At 43.9% G+C, this 18,345-nt stretch overlaps 1 protein-coding gene across 2 annotated transcripts in view; it reads left to right on the top strand.

Moving 5' to 3' along the window:
* KLHL4 (kelch like family member 4) overlaps positions 1-18,345 on the top strand; it is a 268,730-nt gene that overhangs the window by 208,942 nt on the left and 41,443 nt on the right. For both annotated transcript variants that reach the window (XM_073598113.1, XM_073598114.1), the window contains exons 7-8: positions 8,048-8,272; positions 12,135-12,297. In XM_073598113.1, coding sequence (XP_073454214.1) covers positions 8,048-8,272; positions 12,135-12,297 — 388 coding nt within the window. The remainder of the gene's footprint in view (positions 1-8,047; positions 8,273-12,134; positions 12,298-18,345) is intronic.

Raw genomic sequence — 18,345 nt, 5'->3', positions numbered from 1 at the left:
TACTTAAAAATATATATATATATACAGTATCTCACAAAAAGTGAGTACACCGCACACATTTTTGTAAATCTTTTCTTCTGTACAGCTTGTATAACAGTGTAAATTTTCTGTCCCCTCAAAATAACTCAACACACAGCCATTAATGTCTAAACCACTGGCAACAAAAGTGAGTACACCCCTAAGTGAAAATGTCCAAATTGTGCCCAATTAGCCATTTTCCCTTCCCGGCGTCATGTGACTCGTTAGTGTTACGAGGTCTCAGGTGTGAATGGGGAGCAGGTGTGTTAAATTTGGTGTTATCGCTCTCACTCTCTCATACTGGTCACTGGAAGTTCAACATGGCACCTCATGGCAAACAACTCTCTGAGGAAGAAGTTGAGTGCACGTGCTCAGCGTCATGTCCAGAGGTTGTCTTTGGGGAATAGACGTATTATGTGCTGCCAGCATTGCTGCAGAGGTTGAAGGGGTGGGGGGTCAGCCTGTCAGTGCTCAGATGCACAAGAAAGCCAGCAAACAGTTTGCTGAAGACAAGCAGACTAAGGACATGGATTACTGGAACCATGTCCTGTGGTCTGATGAGACCAAGATAAACTTATTTGGTTCAGATGGTGACAAGCGTGTTTGTCGGCAACCAGGTGAGGCGTACAAAGACAAGTGTGTCTTGCCTACAGTCAAGCATGGTGGTGGGAGTGTCATGGTCTGGGACTGCATGAGTGCTGCCAGCACTGGGGAGCTACAGTTCATTGAGGGGAACCATGAATGCCAACATGTACTGTGATATACTGAAACAGAGCATGATCTCCTCCCTTCGGAGACTGGGCCGCAAGGCAGTATTCCAACATAACGACCCCAAACACACCTCCAAGATGACCACTGCCTTGCTAAAGAAGCTGAGGGTAAAGGTGATGGACTGGCCAAGCATGTCTCCAGACCTAAACCCTATTGAGCATCTGTGGGGCATCCTCAAACAGAAGGTGGAGGAGCGCAAGGTCTCTAACATCCACCAGCTCTGTGATGTCATCATGGAGGAGTGGAAGAGGACTCCAATGGCAACCTGTGAAGCTCTGGTGAACTCCATGCCCAAGAGGGTTAAGGCAGTGCTGGAAAATAATGGTGGCCACACAAAACATTGACACTTTGGGCCCAATTTGGACATTTTCACTTAGGGGTGTACTCACTTTTGTTGCCAGCGGTTTAGACATTAATGGCTGTGTGTTGAGTTATTTTGAGGGGACAGCAAATTTACACTGTTATACAAGCTGTACACTCACTACTTTACATTGTAGCAAAGTGTCATTTCCTCAGTGTTGTCACATGAAAATATAGAAGAAAATATTTACAAAAATGTGAGGGGTGTGTCACGGAACGCCCCACACTCCGCTTGAGTGCTTCCGTCATATACCGCTTCCTAAGTTCTGGAACACGAGTCCAATGGATCTGGCTATAGGAACCCCAAGAACTAGACAACACCAGTCTTGGAGTACATCAGAACTGCCTTTATTTTGAGATCTCACAGACCTTTATACAAAAGGGATGACTCAAAGCTAACCTAATTAACATGACCTAATTTACTACAAAATGTACCCAGACCAGATGACAGTCTTGTGGGCACCGAGCTTCACACATTAATACAATTAACAATACAAACAACAATCTCCCCCCTCCTCAGCCCAGACCATTCGTCTATTAGCCAGTGCTGGTGGCTAATGTGATCAGCTCTCTCAATTAACATAAACAACAATGGGTGAAAAGACTCTTAGAGCCACACTAAACACATTATAGCAGAATTGATGACATTAGCATTTAACAGTACGAGTCCCAATGGTATAAATCAGTCACCATTCTAATATGGCATATAAAGGGTTCCAGAGTCTGTGTGTTTTGGGGGGACATGGAGCTGAATCCATAGTAACATCAACCCCAGGGTCCCCAGGCATACAGCTCACAGAGAGCACCATTCCCCCAAATGCTAGGGCCCATAATCGGTGGGCAACAGGCTTGCATACAGTCCTCTCCAACAGCCTCCGTCCCGGCCAGGTCCGTGACAGGGTGTACTCACTTTTGTGAGATAAGGTATAACCATTTTTAGCAGGGGTTCCTTGAGACCTGAACATATTTCAAGGGGTTACTGTATGCCAAAAGGGTTGAGAAAAGCTAAGTTAATACTAAAGGGCATTTCAAAGGAAGTTAATTTCTCAAGGGCGAAATTTCCACCTTGAAGACCTTGGAAGAATGGGGGGACATGGACAAGTAGGATTTGGCTCTGCCTTGACACATCTCCTCCCTTTTATTATAGCCGTGGAAGAACAATGCCTTTAGTTGTCTGAAATGACAGCGAAGTACATCAGGCCATCAAAGAAAAGTGCTTGCGGGGGGGTCTAACATTGATCCCTTGCGCGATATGCCACCCCCTCCCTTGTCACCTTCATCCAGAGTGACGGACAGACAAACACAATCAATACAGAGGCACTCAGAAGCCCCACGGTGTAGATGGGGGATTATCCTACACAAGATATAATGAATTATAGATAGAAGTGTCACCTCTGCCAGATACACAGACAATCCACTCAGCATATCACACCGAGATCTTACAACAAAATCTTTCATGTTAAAAACCCGTTTGCAGGCGTCCAAAATGTCTTTTGAAGAAGGGGGAAATTTAATTTGAGAGATGGAGCCATAATCTCTGAAATAAAAAAAATCCAAAGAATAATTAGACTGCTAAATCTTTTCAGGTTGCTCAACCACCGTCATCTTCTACATAAGAACATTAAAGAAGCTCTAGCTTCAGATACTGCAGACTTTTCATGTTACTGTGTATAACAAGCCAAGATGTCCTTGACTAGTGGTGTATTGAGCAATGGTCTCCAAATGTAGGCCCTTTGCTTGCATCTGTCCAGCCCTTGGGGCATTATTCCTCCTACTGCTATAAAAGGACTAGATCTGCCCCTGACACCAATGGTAGAGCACTATCCTTCCCATTGATACCAATGATTAGGGACATTTTCCTCAAAACAATAACAACGATGGGACACTATTTCTCCAACTAATATCAATGATGGGGCACTATTCCTCCAATTGATATCAATGATGGGGTGCTATTCCTCTTACTGCTACAAAGGACTATTTCTGCCACTGACACCAATGATAGAGCACTATCCCTCCCATTGATACCAATGATAGGACACTATTCCTCCCACTGATACCAATGATGGGGCACTATTCCCCTAACTAATACCATTGATGGGGCACTATCCCTCCCATTGATACCAATGATGGGACACTATTCCTCCCACTGATACCAATGATGGGGCACTATTCCCCTAACTAATACCATTGATGGGGCACTATCCCTCCCATTGATACCAATGATGGGACACTATTCCTCCCACTGATACCAATGATGGGGCACTATTCCTCCCACTGATACCAATGATGGGGCACTATTCCTCCCACTGATACCAGTGATGGGGCACTATTCCCCCCATTGATACCAATGATAGGGCTCTATTCCTCCCTCTAATACCAATGATGGGGCACAATTACTCCCATTGATACCAATGATGGGGCACTATTACTCCCATTGATACCAATGATGGGGCACTATTCATCCCACTGATACCAATGAAGGGACACTATTCCTCCCACTGATACCAATGATAAGGGCACTATTCCTCCCACTGATACCAATGATGGGGCACTATTCCTCCAACTGATACCAATGATGGGGCACTATTCCTCCCACTGATACCAGTGATGGGGCACTATTCCCCCCATTGATACCAATGATAGGGCTCTATTCCTCCCTCTAATACCAATGATGGGGCACAATTACTCCCATTGATACCAATGATAAGGGCACTATTCCTCCCACTGATACCAATGATGGGGCACTATTCCTCCAACTGATACCAATGATGGGGCACTATTCCTCCCACTGATACCAATGATGGGGCACTATCCCTCCCACTGATACCAATGGTGGGGCACTATTCCTGCTATTGATACCAATGATGGGGCACTATTCCTCCTACTGGCACCAATGATAGGGCACTATCCCTCCCACTGATACCAATGGTGGGGCACTATTCCCCTAACTAATACCATTGATGGGGCACTATCCCTCCCATTGATACCAATGGTGGGGCACTATTCCTCCCACTGATACCAATGATGGGGCACTATTCCTCCCACTGATACCAATGATGGGGCACTATTCCTCCTATTGATACCAATGATGGGACACTTTTCCTTCCACTGATACCAATGGTGGGGCACTATTCCTCCTATTAATACCAATGATGGGGCATTATTCCTTCCATTGATACCAATGATGGGACACTTTTCCTTCCACTGATACCAATGGTGGGGCACTATTCCTCCTATTAATACCAATGATGGGGCATTATTCCTCCCACTGATACCAATGATGAGGCACTATTCTTACAACTAATACCAATAGTGGGGTGCTATTCCAACTACATATACAATTATTGTCTGAATTGACATTGTCAATTAAAATTTAAATTTAGCTATGGGTTCCCATAGATTTATGCCCCCGACTGTGGCTGCAATCATGTCAAGTCATTTGTGTAGAGGAAGAGAACACCCAATCAGATAATTAAATTGATTGCAAACGTATTTTTTTTCAAAATAACGAATATGTTATACTTACCTGCTCTGTGCAATGGTTTTGGACAAAGCAGCCATGATCCTCCTCTTCTGGGGTCCCCCTTGCTGGCGCTCCTAGCTCCTCCCCCTGAAGAGTGCCCCCATAGCAAGCTGTTTGCATTAGGGGCACTCATGCAGGCTCGATCTCGAGCCGGGTTTACACACAGCATGGCCCTGCCCCACCCCTTGCTGTCTCCTTACTGGCTGTGATTGACAGCCGCATGAGCCAATGGCTCCCACCCACTGCTGCCTCCATGTCCAGTGAGGAAAGAGACGGGGGGGCACAGTACTGGATGAAGATTGGGCTCAGGTAAGTATAAGGGGGGTGGGGGGGGGGCTGAATATAGAATTCAGAGAATGCATTAAGGTAAAAAAAAAAACTTTTACAACCATTTCTAACCAATTATTTTGTGGATTTTGGATGTCAGTGGGAATCAAAGAAACTTACCTCTGCTGGTACCAGATGTCCTGTCCTATTAAACAGCAATAGCGAAAAATGTTCCTCAAAGGAAAGCCTTGGTCCCAGCTGATTGGAAACCTTCATCACAGGTTCTTTTGTAGCTCACAATGAAAAAAAAAAAAAGTGAATTTGATCTGACAATATGTGACCTAACTGCGGTTCAATCTGTTTCTACTCTTCTTCTTAGGCGTGTGAAGCAGAAGACAAAAGACGTTGGTCATCTTTATTTTTATCAGTGAAGAGCTTTATATAGCAGGCTTCTTCTAGACTCATAGATTTGCATGAAAGCCAAGAAAATATACAGAATGCAGATAAAACTTCACAGCAGCGATCTCTCTATAACTAGAAGTACCCTAATTACTCATTTAATTCAAAGCAGAACTAAACTGTATCTCAGCACCGCAAACAGACAATTCCATTTAGCTCATTTATAGTATTTAAAGCAACCCCCCCCCCCCAATCCATCCATGTCTCCATGCTTTATTTTGTTGAGAAATCACATAAAAAAAAAAAAAAACACCCCCAGGCTTTTCCAGCAGGGGGAGTCTTAAGGGCAAATGATTCATATAGCATTTACTTCCTGGAATCCATCTGCCCTTAGCTCAGGCATGCAGGAGGGTGTACTTAGCTGAGAAAGCCCCTTCTCCCCCCTTCCCATGAAGACTCCTGGGATGTATGACATAATTTTGGCCTACGCCAGAAACCAGGCTGAAGAAATATAAAATAAGTTTAAAACCAGTAAATACAGTAAATAGATAAATTAAAAAAAAAAATATATATATATATATATATATATTTACTATATTGTCAAAGGTATTGGGACACCTGCCTTTACACACATATGAACTTTAATGGTATAATGGTATCCCAGTCTTAGTCCGTAGGGTTCAATATTGAGTTGGCCCACCCTTTGCAGCTATAACAGTTTCAACTCTTCCGGGAAGGCCGTCCACAAGGTTTAGGGGTGTGTCTATGGGAATGTTTGGCCATTCTTCCAGAAGTGCCTTTGTGAGGTCAGGCACTGATGTTGGATGAGAAGGCCTGACTCACAGTCTCCGCTCAAAGGTGTTGAGTTGTAACTTCCAGTCACCATTGTGACCTGGCGCCTGGGTTTTGTCGAGCTCTGTTCTGTCGGGTTGAGGTCAGGACTCTGTGCAGGCCAGTCATTTTCCTCCAGCCCAAACTCGCTCCTCCGTGTCTTTATGGACTTTGCTTTGTGCACTGGTCCAAATCATTTGGTGGAGGGGGGATTATGGTGTGGGGGTTGTTTTTCAGGGGTTGGGCTTGGCCCCTTAGTTCCAGGGATGGGAATTCTTAAGGCGCCAGCACACCAAGACATTTTGGACATTTTCATGCTCCCAACTTTGTGGCAACAGTTTGGGGATGGCCCCTTCCTGTTCCAACATGACTATGCATGTCACGTGACAAGTGACGCAACGCATTGGACGGGGCCAGTGAAGTCACTTCCAGTGTCTCCGATACCCGGAAGGAGGCGAGGAGGCGATCAGCCGAGTCTTTTTCCTTGTTCAACACGCTGTTTTTAAATGTTCACATTGTGAAAGGATACTTTTAATTAATTAAAGAGTTGTTTTCTGTAGCGATATTGCGCTATGAGTTCTTCCTTATATATTTGAGCAAACTAAAAGCATGAGGTTCATCGGTTGTGGGTTGGATGGGTGATGGGGGGCCCCCTTTCCTGTAATTGACCAAAGGTAGAAGCAGGTGGGAGGGCTTCCTCCTCAGCAACTCAGGTCGCTGATAACCCAGATCACAGTGGGTGTCTTGGGTGAGTATTTGAACAGCTGGTAATATAGCAGGAACAGTTTGGCAAGCTCAGCACAGCACAGCACTTCCTACTCCGGTTGGGGCTCTTCTCCACTGCTGCACTTTTCTGGGCTTTCCTTATATGTAACTTTTCCTGTTCCCCGTTATATGTGGGTATTGTAGCTTCTTCCCCCTTTTGACTACATCTCCCTCGGTGCTCCTGCATAAAGTCAGTCTTCGGCTAAACAAAGCACAGGGACACTGCCATCTTGTGGAAGGAAAAGAGTACTGCAATCAGTAACATTACCCTATGTTACAAATGTGCCTTGTATAGGTGCAACAACCAACCTCACCTCCCTATAACTTTACTATGCAGCAAAAAAGATGGGTACATCACGATGGGTAAATGTTTTTTGGGCACCTGACCATCACACTTTTACCTCCTTGTTGAATATCCCATTCCAAAACCATAGTCATTAATATGGATTTGCCCTACCTCTCTGGGAAGGATTTCCACAAGACTTTGGAGTGGCGTGCCTGTCGGAAATTTGTGAGGTCAGGTACTGATGTTGGTGGAGAAAGCCTAGCTTACAATCATCATTTCATTTCATCCCAGAGGTGCTCTGTAGGGTTGAGGTCAGGGCTCTGTGTATTACACTCCAGTTCCTCCACACCAACTAGGTCAAACCATGCCTTTATGGAGCTGGCTTCGTGCATAGTCATGCTGGAACAGAGAAGGTTCTTCACCAAACTGTTACCACAAGGTTGGAAGAGCACAGTTGTCTAAAATGTCTTGTATGATGGAGTATTAACAGTATCCTTCCCTGGAGACACCTGAACTCGAGGTGTCTCCAGGAGGGAGGTTTGTATACTTTTAACCATATAGTGTATTTGTGATCCAGTATGGACACTTCAAGATTTTTCCACACATCCCTAGGATAAAGGGAGTCACTTGTTCTTCCCAAGACCCCACACTTAAACTCCATTCTGAAAAACAGCAAGATAATTTTACAGGATACAAGTTAATTAAAAAGAAAAATATAGGATGTAGAAATTTGTTCCTACAAGCGCCAGTATTCAAGTACCTCTGGAATGACACATAAGAACCTTGATGTGAAATGGTCCTCTGACGTGTCTCCCTTTTCTTTGCAGGTTCCACAACCATTGAGAAGTACGATCTGAGGACAAACAGTTGGGTTCAGATCAGTACTATGAGCGGGCGCCGCTTGCAGTTTGGAGTAGCTGTGATCGACAACAAGCTTTATGTGGTTGGAGGGCGCGACGGCCTGAAAACCTCCAACACTGTGGAGTGCTTCAATCCAGTCACCAAGGTGTGGTCAGTTATGCCGCCAATGTCAACGCACAGGCATGGACTAGGTGAGTAAAAAAAAAAAAACCTTCCCTCACTTTGTTATCGGGTGGCTTTAGTCCCCAGGACAAATAGGGAAGATAAATCTCCTAAGCGAGGGTACAGACAGCAATAGAAAACTTATGTAAGAGGTGATGGATCTCCTGGTTTTATTGCCCAATATTGCGAAGTGACCTGATCAATCAATTAAGTTGACTGTCTACAGTGAATGCTGCACAGTGACCTCCAATTAGGGAATGTGCCAATATAATGGTATTCTATTTAATGAGTTTTATTCTATGTCATCCGTGAAACCCAAAGGTTCCTTCAAAGGTTGCTAGGGATTCTTTGCAATTTCTTCCTCCAAGTAACCATTGAGACACCATTGATCTTTTAAGCTATCTGAAAGGATGAGATTCTTCCCAATGACCACAAATGTAAGAAGAATTCTTCCCTTTGACCATCACACGAATGCATCATGAGTTGTAGATATGGCAAGTTTTTAGCAAAGGTTCCATTAGACCGGAAAGTTATTTCAAGTCCGCCCGTGTTAAAAAGGCTGAGAAAGGCCTTTCTATGGAATGAATATTCAAATTATAATGTATAATACTGTATATATATATATATATATATATATATATATATATATATATATATATATATATATATATTATATTTCGGAACTTTCTGTGGTATATTATCAAGAATGGTGAACAACATTAATGACAATAACCCCTTGCTCACTTTGCAATGCATGTATGCGGCAGCAACAAAAAAGTGGGTTAGCTGCTGCACATATAGAGCCTTGAAAAAGTATTCATACCCCTTGACATTTTCCACATTTTGTCATGTTACAACCAAAAACTATTAGATAATCACCTGAATGACCGCAACATACAGGGATATACAATGTAATACTGACATATAATCACACACATAGGTTGGACTTGATGGACTTGTGTCTTTTTTCAACCTCACCTACTATGTAACTATGTAACTGTGTAAAAACGTAAATGTATTTTATTGGGATTTTATGTGATAGACCATCACAAAGTGTCACATAATTGTGAAGTGGAAGGAAAATGATAAATGGTTTTCAACATTTTTTTTTACAAATAAATATGTGAAAAGTGTGGGGGGTATTTGTATTCAGGCCTCTTTACTTTGATACCCCTAACTAAAATCCAGTGGAACCAATTGCCTTCAGAAGTCACCTAATTAGTAAATAGAGTCCACCTGTGTGTAATTTAATCTCAGTAGAAATACAGCTGTTCTGTGAAGCCCTCGGAGGTTTGTTAGAGAACCTTAGTGAACAAACAGCATGATGAAGGCCAAGGAACACACCAGACAGGTCAGGGATGAAGTTGTGGAGATGTTTAAAGCAGGGTTAGGTTATAAAAAAATATCCCAAGCTTTGAACATCTCACGGAGCTCTGTTCAATCCATCATCTGAAAATGGAAAGAGTATGGGACAACTGCAAACCTACCAAGACATGGCCGTCCACCTAAACTGACAGGCCGGGCAAGGAGAACATTCATCAGAGAAGCAGCCAAGAGGTCCATGGTAACTCTGGAGGAGCTGCAGAGATCCACAGCTCAGGTGGGAGAATCTGTCCACAGGACAACTATTAGTCGTGCTCTCCACAAATCTGACCTTTATGGAAGAGTGGCAAGAAGAAAGACATTGGTGAGAGAAAGTCATAAGAAGTCCTGTTTGTAGTTTGTGAGAAGCCATGTGGGGGACACAGCAAACATGTGGAAGAAGGTGATCTGATCAGATGAGACCAAAAAATTTAACTTTTTGGCCTAAAAGCAAAACGCTATGTGTGGGGGAAAACTAACACTGCACATCACCCTGAACACACCATCCCCACCGTGAAATATGGTGGTGGCAGCATCATGTGGTGAGGATACTTTTCTTCAGCAGGGACAGGGAAGCTGGTCAGAGTTGATAGGAAGATGGATGGAGCCAAATACAGGACAATCTTAGAAGAAAACCTGTTATAGTCTGCAAAAGACTTGAGACTGGGGCGGAGGTTCACCTTCCAGCAGGACAACGACCCGAAACATACAGCCAGAGCTACAATGGAATGGTTTACATCAAAGCATATTCATGTGTTAGAATGGCCCAGTCAAAGTACAGACCTAAATCCAATTGAGAATCTGTGGCAAGACTTGCTGTTCACAGATGTTCTCCATCCAATCTGACAGAACTTGAGCTATTTTGCAAAATTTTCCTTCTCTAGATGTACAAAGCTGGTAGAGACATCCCCAAAAAAAAACTTGCAGCTGCAATTGCAGTGAAAGGGGGTTCTACAAAGTATTGACTGGGGCTGAATACAAATGCCCCCCACACTTTTCACAATTTATTTGTAAAGAAAAATTGAAAACCATTTTTCATTTTCCTTCCACTTCACAATTATGTGCCACTTTGTGTTGGTCTAGCACATAAAACCCTAATTAAATACATTTACGTTTTTGAGTTTAACATGACAAAATGTGGAAAATTTCAAGGGGTATGAATACTTTTTCAAGGCACTGTATTTGCCCGCAGTGATCTGAGGTTGTGTGCTGAGATTAGCACAATGATTGAACTGTCACCAACAGTTCTCAGTCAGGTCTTATGGTGGAGAACCAGTGTGACGGGCTCCTGATCATGATATTGATGTGAGAGCCAATCGCAGTGGATATAGAAATGGCACCACCTCCCAGGCATTAAAGCCAACTCAAAGGGCCGTCTGGAGGTTTAGGTCCCTGGTGCCCAACCTGTGGCCTGAGGGCCGCATGTGACCCTTTTGATGTTTGAAGTGCACCCTTGAGTTTCAGCAGTCTGTAGAGGGATCATTGATTTGTCAAGGTGCCTTAGTAGTAGCAAAGTCTAGGGGTTTCATGCAACACATCCCTAGTCTCTGATGGTCTCTTATAGTATGACTTCAGTGTCCAACCACTTCTGAAGAACAATCTCTGACCATTTCCTCTAGCAAGCCTTTGGTCTGTGACAGTTTTCTTTAGCATTACATGTAACAAATACTATATATGGCCCTTTGGAGCCACCAGGGTCCACATTTGAGGCCCCCTTTGCCTTGCAAGTTGACAACAGATGCTTTAAGTGGTTAATATGTTAATGCTTACATGAGATTTAAGTGATTGGGTTTACATCTACTTTGAACTAGCACAATTCCAAGAACTGAGCCATAGTAGGTAGGGACTTATCGGTGGAGTCTTTAAGAAATGTAGGAGTGGGTGGCTCAGTTATCCAGACTCCACTCTTATTAAAGATTGAATTTCTGGGTAGACTGTTAACGAACTTTGCTCTTGTTATGCCTCCACTTTCCCTATCACCAAGCCACTTTTTTTTTTACTAGCGTAGCTTCTGAAGTTAGCAGAGCGTCAATCTGTTGTCCCCAGGATGGACACATTGGCCTCAGAATCGCTCAGTCAGCACACTGTAGGCCAGTTTGCAGGGACAGGAAATCTCCGGTTCACGCTCGGTGAAGGGCAGACTTAATCCATCAACAAGCAGCGTGGGTTTCCTCTGTGAGAGACTAATTAGGAAAAGTTTATAAATAATACATCGGCTATAGATCTTTAGAGAACTTAAATACATTTTAGTGCGACACAGGAAGCGGGCCGCGCACACACAACCACCCACTCCCGGCCTCAAACTCTTAAATTAATAATGTTTATTCCACACGGAGATGATTAAACGCACGGCGTTCCGTGCGTCTGCAGAGAAATAATCACTTTCATTTACACTTGTTTAATTAGCCTTGATTAGATCAGCTATTCGTGTGATTTATGGATCTTGTACGGAATGTCTGAGCGCTCGGGTTGCTGATACAAGAGTAGATGAAACTTGCGTTTGTCAATTTCTTCTCAACTGATTTGCAGGGGTGGCGGTGCTGGAAGGTCCAATGTACGCCGTGGGCGGCCATGATGGATGGAGCTACCTTAATACAGTGGAGCGGTGGGACCCTCAAGCACGACAATGGAATTATGTCGCCAGCATGACAACCCCCAGAAGCACGGTTGGAGTGGCAGCTTTGAATAACAAGTGAGTTGTGCATAAGGCAGGTCCACTATACTGTAGGAGTTTCACGATATTGGAACACTGCCGGTGCAGTCAATGAAGGTTCATGTTGGCCCAGGGACCAATACAAAGACCTTAAAAATGGCTTACTACAATAACAATTGTATTAATTTATTGTTACAATATTTTAACTAATAACATTTTATTTATCATTAAACATTCTGGAAGGAAACCTTAACTTTCTTTGTAGACCATGGAAACTATAATAAACTAAACTTGCATGCTATATGTCCCATAGGTTGTTGACACTTGACCATCACACCCATGACCTGGTTGAACATCCCATTCCAAAATTATGGATATTAATATTGAGTTGCTCCCTTAACTCTTTCTACAAGTTTTTGGAGAGTGTTTGCGGATACTTGTGTTAATTTGGCCAAAAGAACATTTTTGAGGTCAGGTACCCTTGTTTGATAAGAAGATCTGGCTTGCCATTGCCATTTCAGTTCATCCCAAGGGTCTTCAGCAGGGTTGAGGCCTGGGTGCTTGCAGGCTGCTTGACATTCTCTATATCAAAAGCCAAGAACCAGTCTTACCTAAAGGAAACTCAAAAGAAGAACTGTTGCTCCCAAGTCCAAAATGTGCCCGTGTCTGTGAAGACCCTTTTCTGTTCCAACATGACCGTACCCCTGTGTTCAAAGCCAGCTCAATAAACAGATGTAAAGAGGAAAGGATTGCTGATACTCCCCCTGACCCTTCCCTGTCGCCCCACCCGACCCTATGATTAAGCCCCAGTGGGCGGGGCGAAATGCATCATTTGGTGGAGACATGTAGGCTGAGACCACTCCTTATCGTTTAGTCACCTGGTCAGGAGCAGCGGCAACCCTTTACATTTACTAACCTGATGGATTGGTATCAGGACAAGCCTGTCTTGGGACTCAGGGATATCCTTTCACCTCTACTTTTGAGCGATGCCACAAGCAATCAAACAGGTCCATAAAGACATGGTTTGACCAGCTTGTGGTGGAGGAAACTCAAAAGAAGAGTGCAGCTCCAAAGTCCCAAACTTGCCTGTGTTTGTGGAGGCAGGTGCTGGCCATGTGGAGCTCATACTTGCTCCCCTCATATCCTAAGCCAAAGAGGCCAACAGCAGCTGATGGGCTCCACATAGCCAACACTTGCTTACACAGACACAGGCAGATTTGGGACTTTGGCAGCTTGATGTGGAGAAATCTCTTCTATTAATATTCCTCCACATAAAGCTGGCCAAACCATGACTTTATGGCGCTGGCTTATACAGGGGCACGGTCATGCTGGAACAGAAAATGGTCTTCACCAAAATGTTACTACAGGGTTGGAAGCCCATAATGTACTCGACTTATCTTGCTATGCTGTAGATCTAACATTTCTTGCAAGCCCACTTGAGTTTCCACCACACCAAACTGGTCAAACTATGTTGTTATGGAGCTAGCTTTGTACTCAGTACACAGTCAAGCTGGAACAGAAAAGGGTCTTCACTAAACTTTTACCACAAAGTTGGAAGAGCACAATTGCATTTGCCTACAATGTCTTTGTATGATGAAGTATTACCAGGGCCCTTCATTGGAAAAACCTGAACTCCATCATTTTTAGGAGTGGGCAACGTACTTTTGATTAAATTGTGTAAGTCTGATGGTTAAATGTCCACGACTTTTGGCCATATAGTGAGCGGTTACAGTAAGCTCCATCTGGTGCCTACAGTTCCTAGTTGCTCATTACAGTGGCCCTCAGCCGTGTCGACAGAGTTCCCGAAATCTTTGCATGTGGCCCCAGTCTTCAGTAAGCAGCGCACACTCAGCATTTCCACTAAATATGCTATGAAGGTATCTTGTAGGCCTAATGAAAGCGATGAGGGTAACTTTCTGTAAACAAATGCACATCAATTGCATAGGACTTCTGATGGTTTGATGTCCACGACTTTTGGCCATATAGTGAGCGGTTACAGTAAGTTCCATCTGGTGCCTACAGTTCCCAGTTGCTCATTACAGTGGCCCTCAGCCGTGTCGACAGAGTTCCCGAAATCTTTGCATGTGGCCCCAGTCTTCAGTAAGCAGCGCACACTCAGCATTTCCACTAAATATGCTATGAAGGTATCTTGTAGGCCTAATGAAAGTGATGAGGGTAACTTTCTGTAAACGAATGCGCATCAATTGCATAGAACTTCTTGGGGCTCTAAAAGCGGTGCATTAAAGTTAAAGTGGATCTAGCATCAGATATATTTTTTTGTCAAATGGATGTGCTTTTCAGTGCTTTTCTGTCCAGAAGGACAGCTCTATCTTTATTTAGGCATCATCCAGGGTCACCATCCACTTCCAGGACTGAGATGCAGGCTCACAGACGACACAATTGTGTAAACCCTGGTGCCTTTTCAGTTCTTGGTTATGTTCAAAAAGTGTCTGAAGGATCAGCCCCTGATGCAGCCTTTCATCTTATGACTTGCTACAAAGTTACAATGTACCAGTCTGAGGGAGGAGCGAGGGAGGAGACTGAGTATTTGTTTTACCCTGCCTGCAGCAGGCTGATGACATCACCTCACCCCATTTCAGATCATCTTTAGTGCAACTGAATTGGAGACCTGAAGCTATTTAGCCCCCACAGCCCCGGAAATCGTCATTGCAGGTCCGCCCTGTCCTCTTACCGGTGCTGAACTTCAGAAGCAGGAAGAGGACGGGGCAGCCCCGCAGTGAAGATTTCTACAGAATCCAGCAGCCTGCTCATTGTGGGACGTCCTTCGTTACAGATAAGCAATGTAACTAAAGCTGCAGAGAAAAAAATAGTTTTTTAACTAAACTTAAAAAATACATTTCATAATGAATTAATTACAGAGCTGAATTTGTTTCTTTTACTGGATCAGCCTGGAGTTCAGATTTAGAACTATATCCACTCACCGGCCACTTTATTAGGTCCCCCTTGCTAGTAGCGGGTTGGACCCCCTTTTGCCTTCATTCTTGGTGGCATAGATACAACAAGGTGTTGGAAACATTCCTCAGATTTTGCTCCATAGTGACATGATAACATCACACAGTTGCTGCAGATTTGTCGACTGCCCATCCATGATGTTGAATCTGCCATTCCGATTGGATGAGATGTGGTGAGCGTGGAGGCATTGGAGTACAGGGACCTCATTGTCCAGTGGTGAGATGATTGGAGCTTTGTGACATGGAGCATTATCCTGCTGGAAGGAGCCATCAGAAGATGGGGACACTGTAGTCATAAAGGGATGGACATGGTCCCCAACAATACTCAGGTAGGCCGTGGTGTGTAAACCATGATCAATTGGTACTAAGGGGCCCAAAGTGTGCCAAGAAAATATACCCCCCACCATTACACCCCCACCACCAGCCTGAACCGGTGATACAAGGCAGGATGGATCCATGCGCCAAATTCTGACCCCACCATCTGAATGTCGCAGTTGAAATCCAGACTCATCAGACCAGGCAACGTTTTTCCAATCTTCTATTGTCCAATTTTGGTGATCCTGTGCCAATTGTAGCCTCAGTTTCCAGTTCTTACCTGACAGGAGTGGCACCCGGTGTGATCTTCAGCTGCTGTAGCCCATCTGCTTCAAGGTTTGATGTGCTGTGCGTTCAGAGATGATATTCTGCATACCTTGGATGTAACGAGAGGTTATTTGAGTTACTGTTGCCTTTCTATCATCTGGAACCAGTCTGCCCATTCTCCTCTGACCTCAACAAGGCATTTTCCTCCACACAACTGCTGCTCACTGGATATTTTCTCTTTCCCCCGCCATTCTCTGTAAACCCCGAGAGATGGTTGTGTGTGAATATCCCAGAAATACTCAGACCAGCCTGTCTGCCACCAACAACCACGCCACGTTCAAAGTCACTTAAATCCCCCCTTTCTTCCCCATGAAAAGAAAGGGGGAGAAGGACACCTTAAAGTCATCCAATAGTAGGTTCTAGGGTGACAAACGGGGGGAGGGGAATTCCCTCCCACTGTGGTAATTAATCAGATTAATATGCCTCTCATGTCACCCGTATCATTAATCATATAACTCAGTGGTATGTAGCTGACTAGCTGTCAAACGGTTGTTCAATGGACCATAAAGCATATATAAGAAAGGAAAGGAAGGGGTCAAGAGGAGATCCCCCCCCAAAAAAAAAAAAAGATGGTCCGCTCAAGAACAAACAGTTGAACCTACAAAAACTTTATTGTGTCACAATATGTAGAAACATAATCCAACAACCATGTGTATTTAAAAAATAGGGCAGATAAACGTCCTATTGTGTGCTGGTGGCCACCACAGACATTACACATATATCTCATGCATTCATGCACTCACACTCATCAATTAAAGTCACTAGAGACCCGGGTCTATACAATTTCACTGGAATTCCAGAGCTGGATTGGCTACATGAGTGGGTAGACTAGGTCCTTGTAGGTAAAGTGCAAGTGCTAATACACAACAAAAGTCCCCTCGGATGTGAACCAATGGCTGGTTAGACATATGTGTGTGTCATTCAACCAGAGCCAAGGAATTCTGATGCTCGGTTTGAACTTCAGCAAGCCGTCTTCATCACGACTAGATGCCTAAATGCATTGAGTTGCTGCCGTGTGATTGGCTGATTAGCAATTTGGGTTACCAAGCAGTTGAACAGGTGTACCTAATAAAGTGGCCGGTGAGTGTGTGTGTGTATATCTATATATATCTATATATCTATATATATAAAAACAGTATACATTCCATTAGAAATCACTGCATTTGTTGCAGTTTAGCATAGCAGATAATACTCGGGTGGCAGAAGAAGTCTGCAGAGCTGTCCCCAGCATTGCCCCTTCATTCTGCACACATGAAGCAGACATGGAGAGATGAGATAAGGGTCCGGAAACAATAACTGGCTGCTAACAAAGAACCTCCAACAATGGGGGGGGGGGGGGACCTGACTTTCCAACCACAGAATTCTACAGATAACAGAAAATATCTCCAGCTCAGGATAATCCTGGATTACAGCGCCCCCCGCAGGCAGATATGCAACAGAACGATGTCCTACGTCAGGAGTCAGAAAACCAAGGCACGGGCGGTACGGTGGGCACGGTGGGCACGCAAAGCCAATTTTCAGGGGCATCTGTAAAATGGATAGCTACATCTATGAGTTTGTTTGATATTTTATATTAAAACATAAATGTAGTAAAGTTTATTAAATGTCCGGTTTGTAGTGTCAATGAGTTCGGCAGACAAGGGGGAAAGGTGGCCTTTGCTTGAATCTCTGCATTTGGATCCACATATAAGTGCAAACTGATTTTTTTTCACATCTGAAGACGCCTGTGTTCAATTCATCTCGACTACTTCAGCATCCGGAAGATTTACCCCCTCCTCCTCCTCCTTTCATGACCAGGCCATTTTTTTCGATATGGCACTGCATTCCTTTAACTGACAATTGCGCGATCGTGCGACACTGTACCCAGATAAAATGTATGTCCTTTATTTCCCACAAATAGAGCTTTCTTTCGGTGGTATTTGATCACCTCTGCGTTTTTTTTATTTATTTATTTTTTCATAAATTTATTTTTTGCGCTATAACTATTATTATACAATTTTAAAGAATAAACAATATTTTTGTATTGTTTTCGCAAGGGATGTTTACATTTCTTGCGATAGCAATACAAGTGTATTTTTTTAAAGGGACAGTGTTCGCGTGCGGTGGTGAATGCATACGTGTGTCACTCTCTCATACTGGTCACTGGAAGTTCAACATGGCACTGAAAGAACTCTCTGAGGATCTGAAAAAAAAAGAATTGTTGCTCTACATAAAGATGGCCTAGGCTATAAGAAGATTGCCAAGACCCTGAAACTGAGCTGCAGCACGGTGGCCAAGACCATACAGCGGTATAACAGGACAGGTTCCACTCAGAACAGGCCTCGCCATGGTCAACCAAAGAAGTTGAGTGCACGTGCTCAGCGTCATATCCAGAGGTTGTCTTTGGGAAATAGATGTATGAGTGCTGCCAGCATTGCTGCAGAGGTTGAAGGGGTGGGGGGGTCAGCCTGTCAGTGCTCAGACCATACGCCGC

This window comes from Aquarana catesbeiana, linkage group LG09 (assembly GCF_042186555.1).
Source record: "Aquarana catesbeiana isolate 2022-GZ linkage group LG09, ASM4218655v1, whole genome shotgun sequence".
Taxonomy (NCBI): domain Eukaryota; kingdom Metazoa; phylum Chordata; class Amphibia; order Anura; family Ranidae; genus Aquarana; species Aquarana catesbeiana.
Note: the sequence above shows the minus strand (reverse complement) of the source record. Positions and strands in the feature narration are given on the sequence as shown.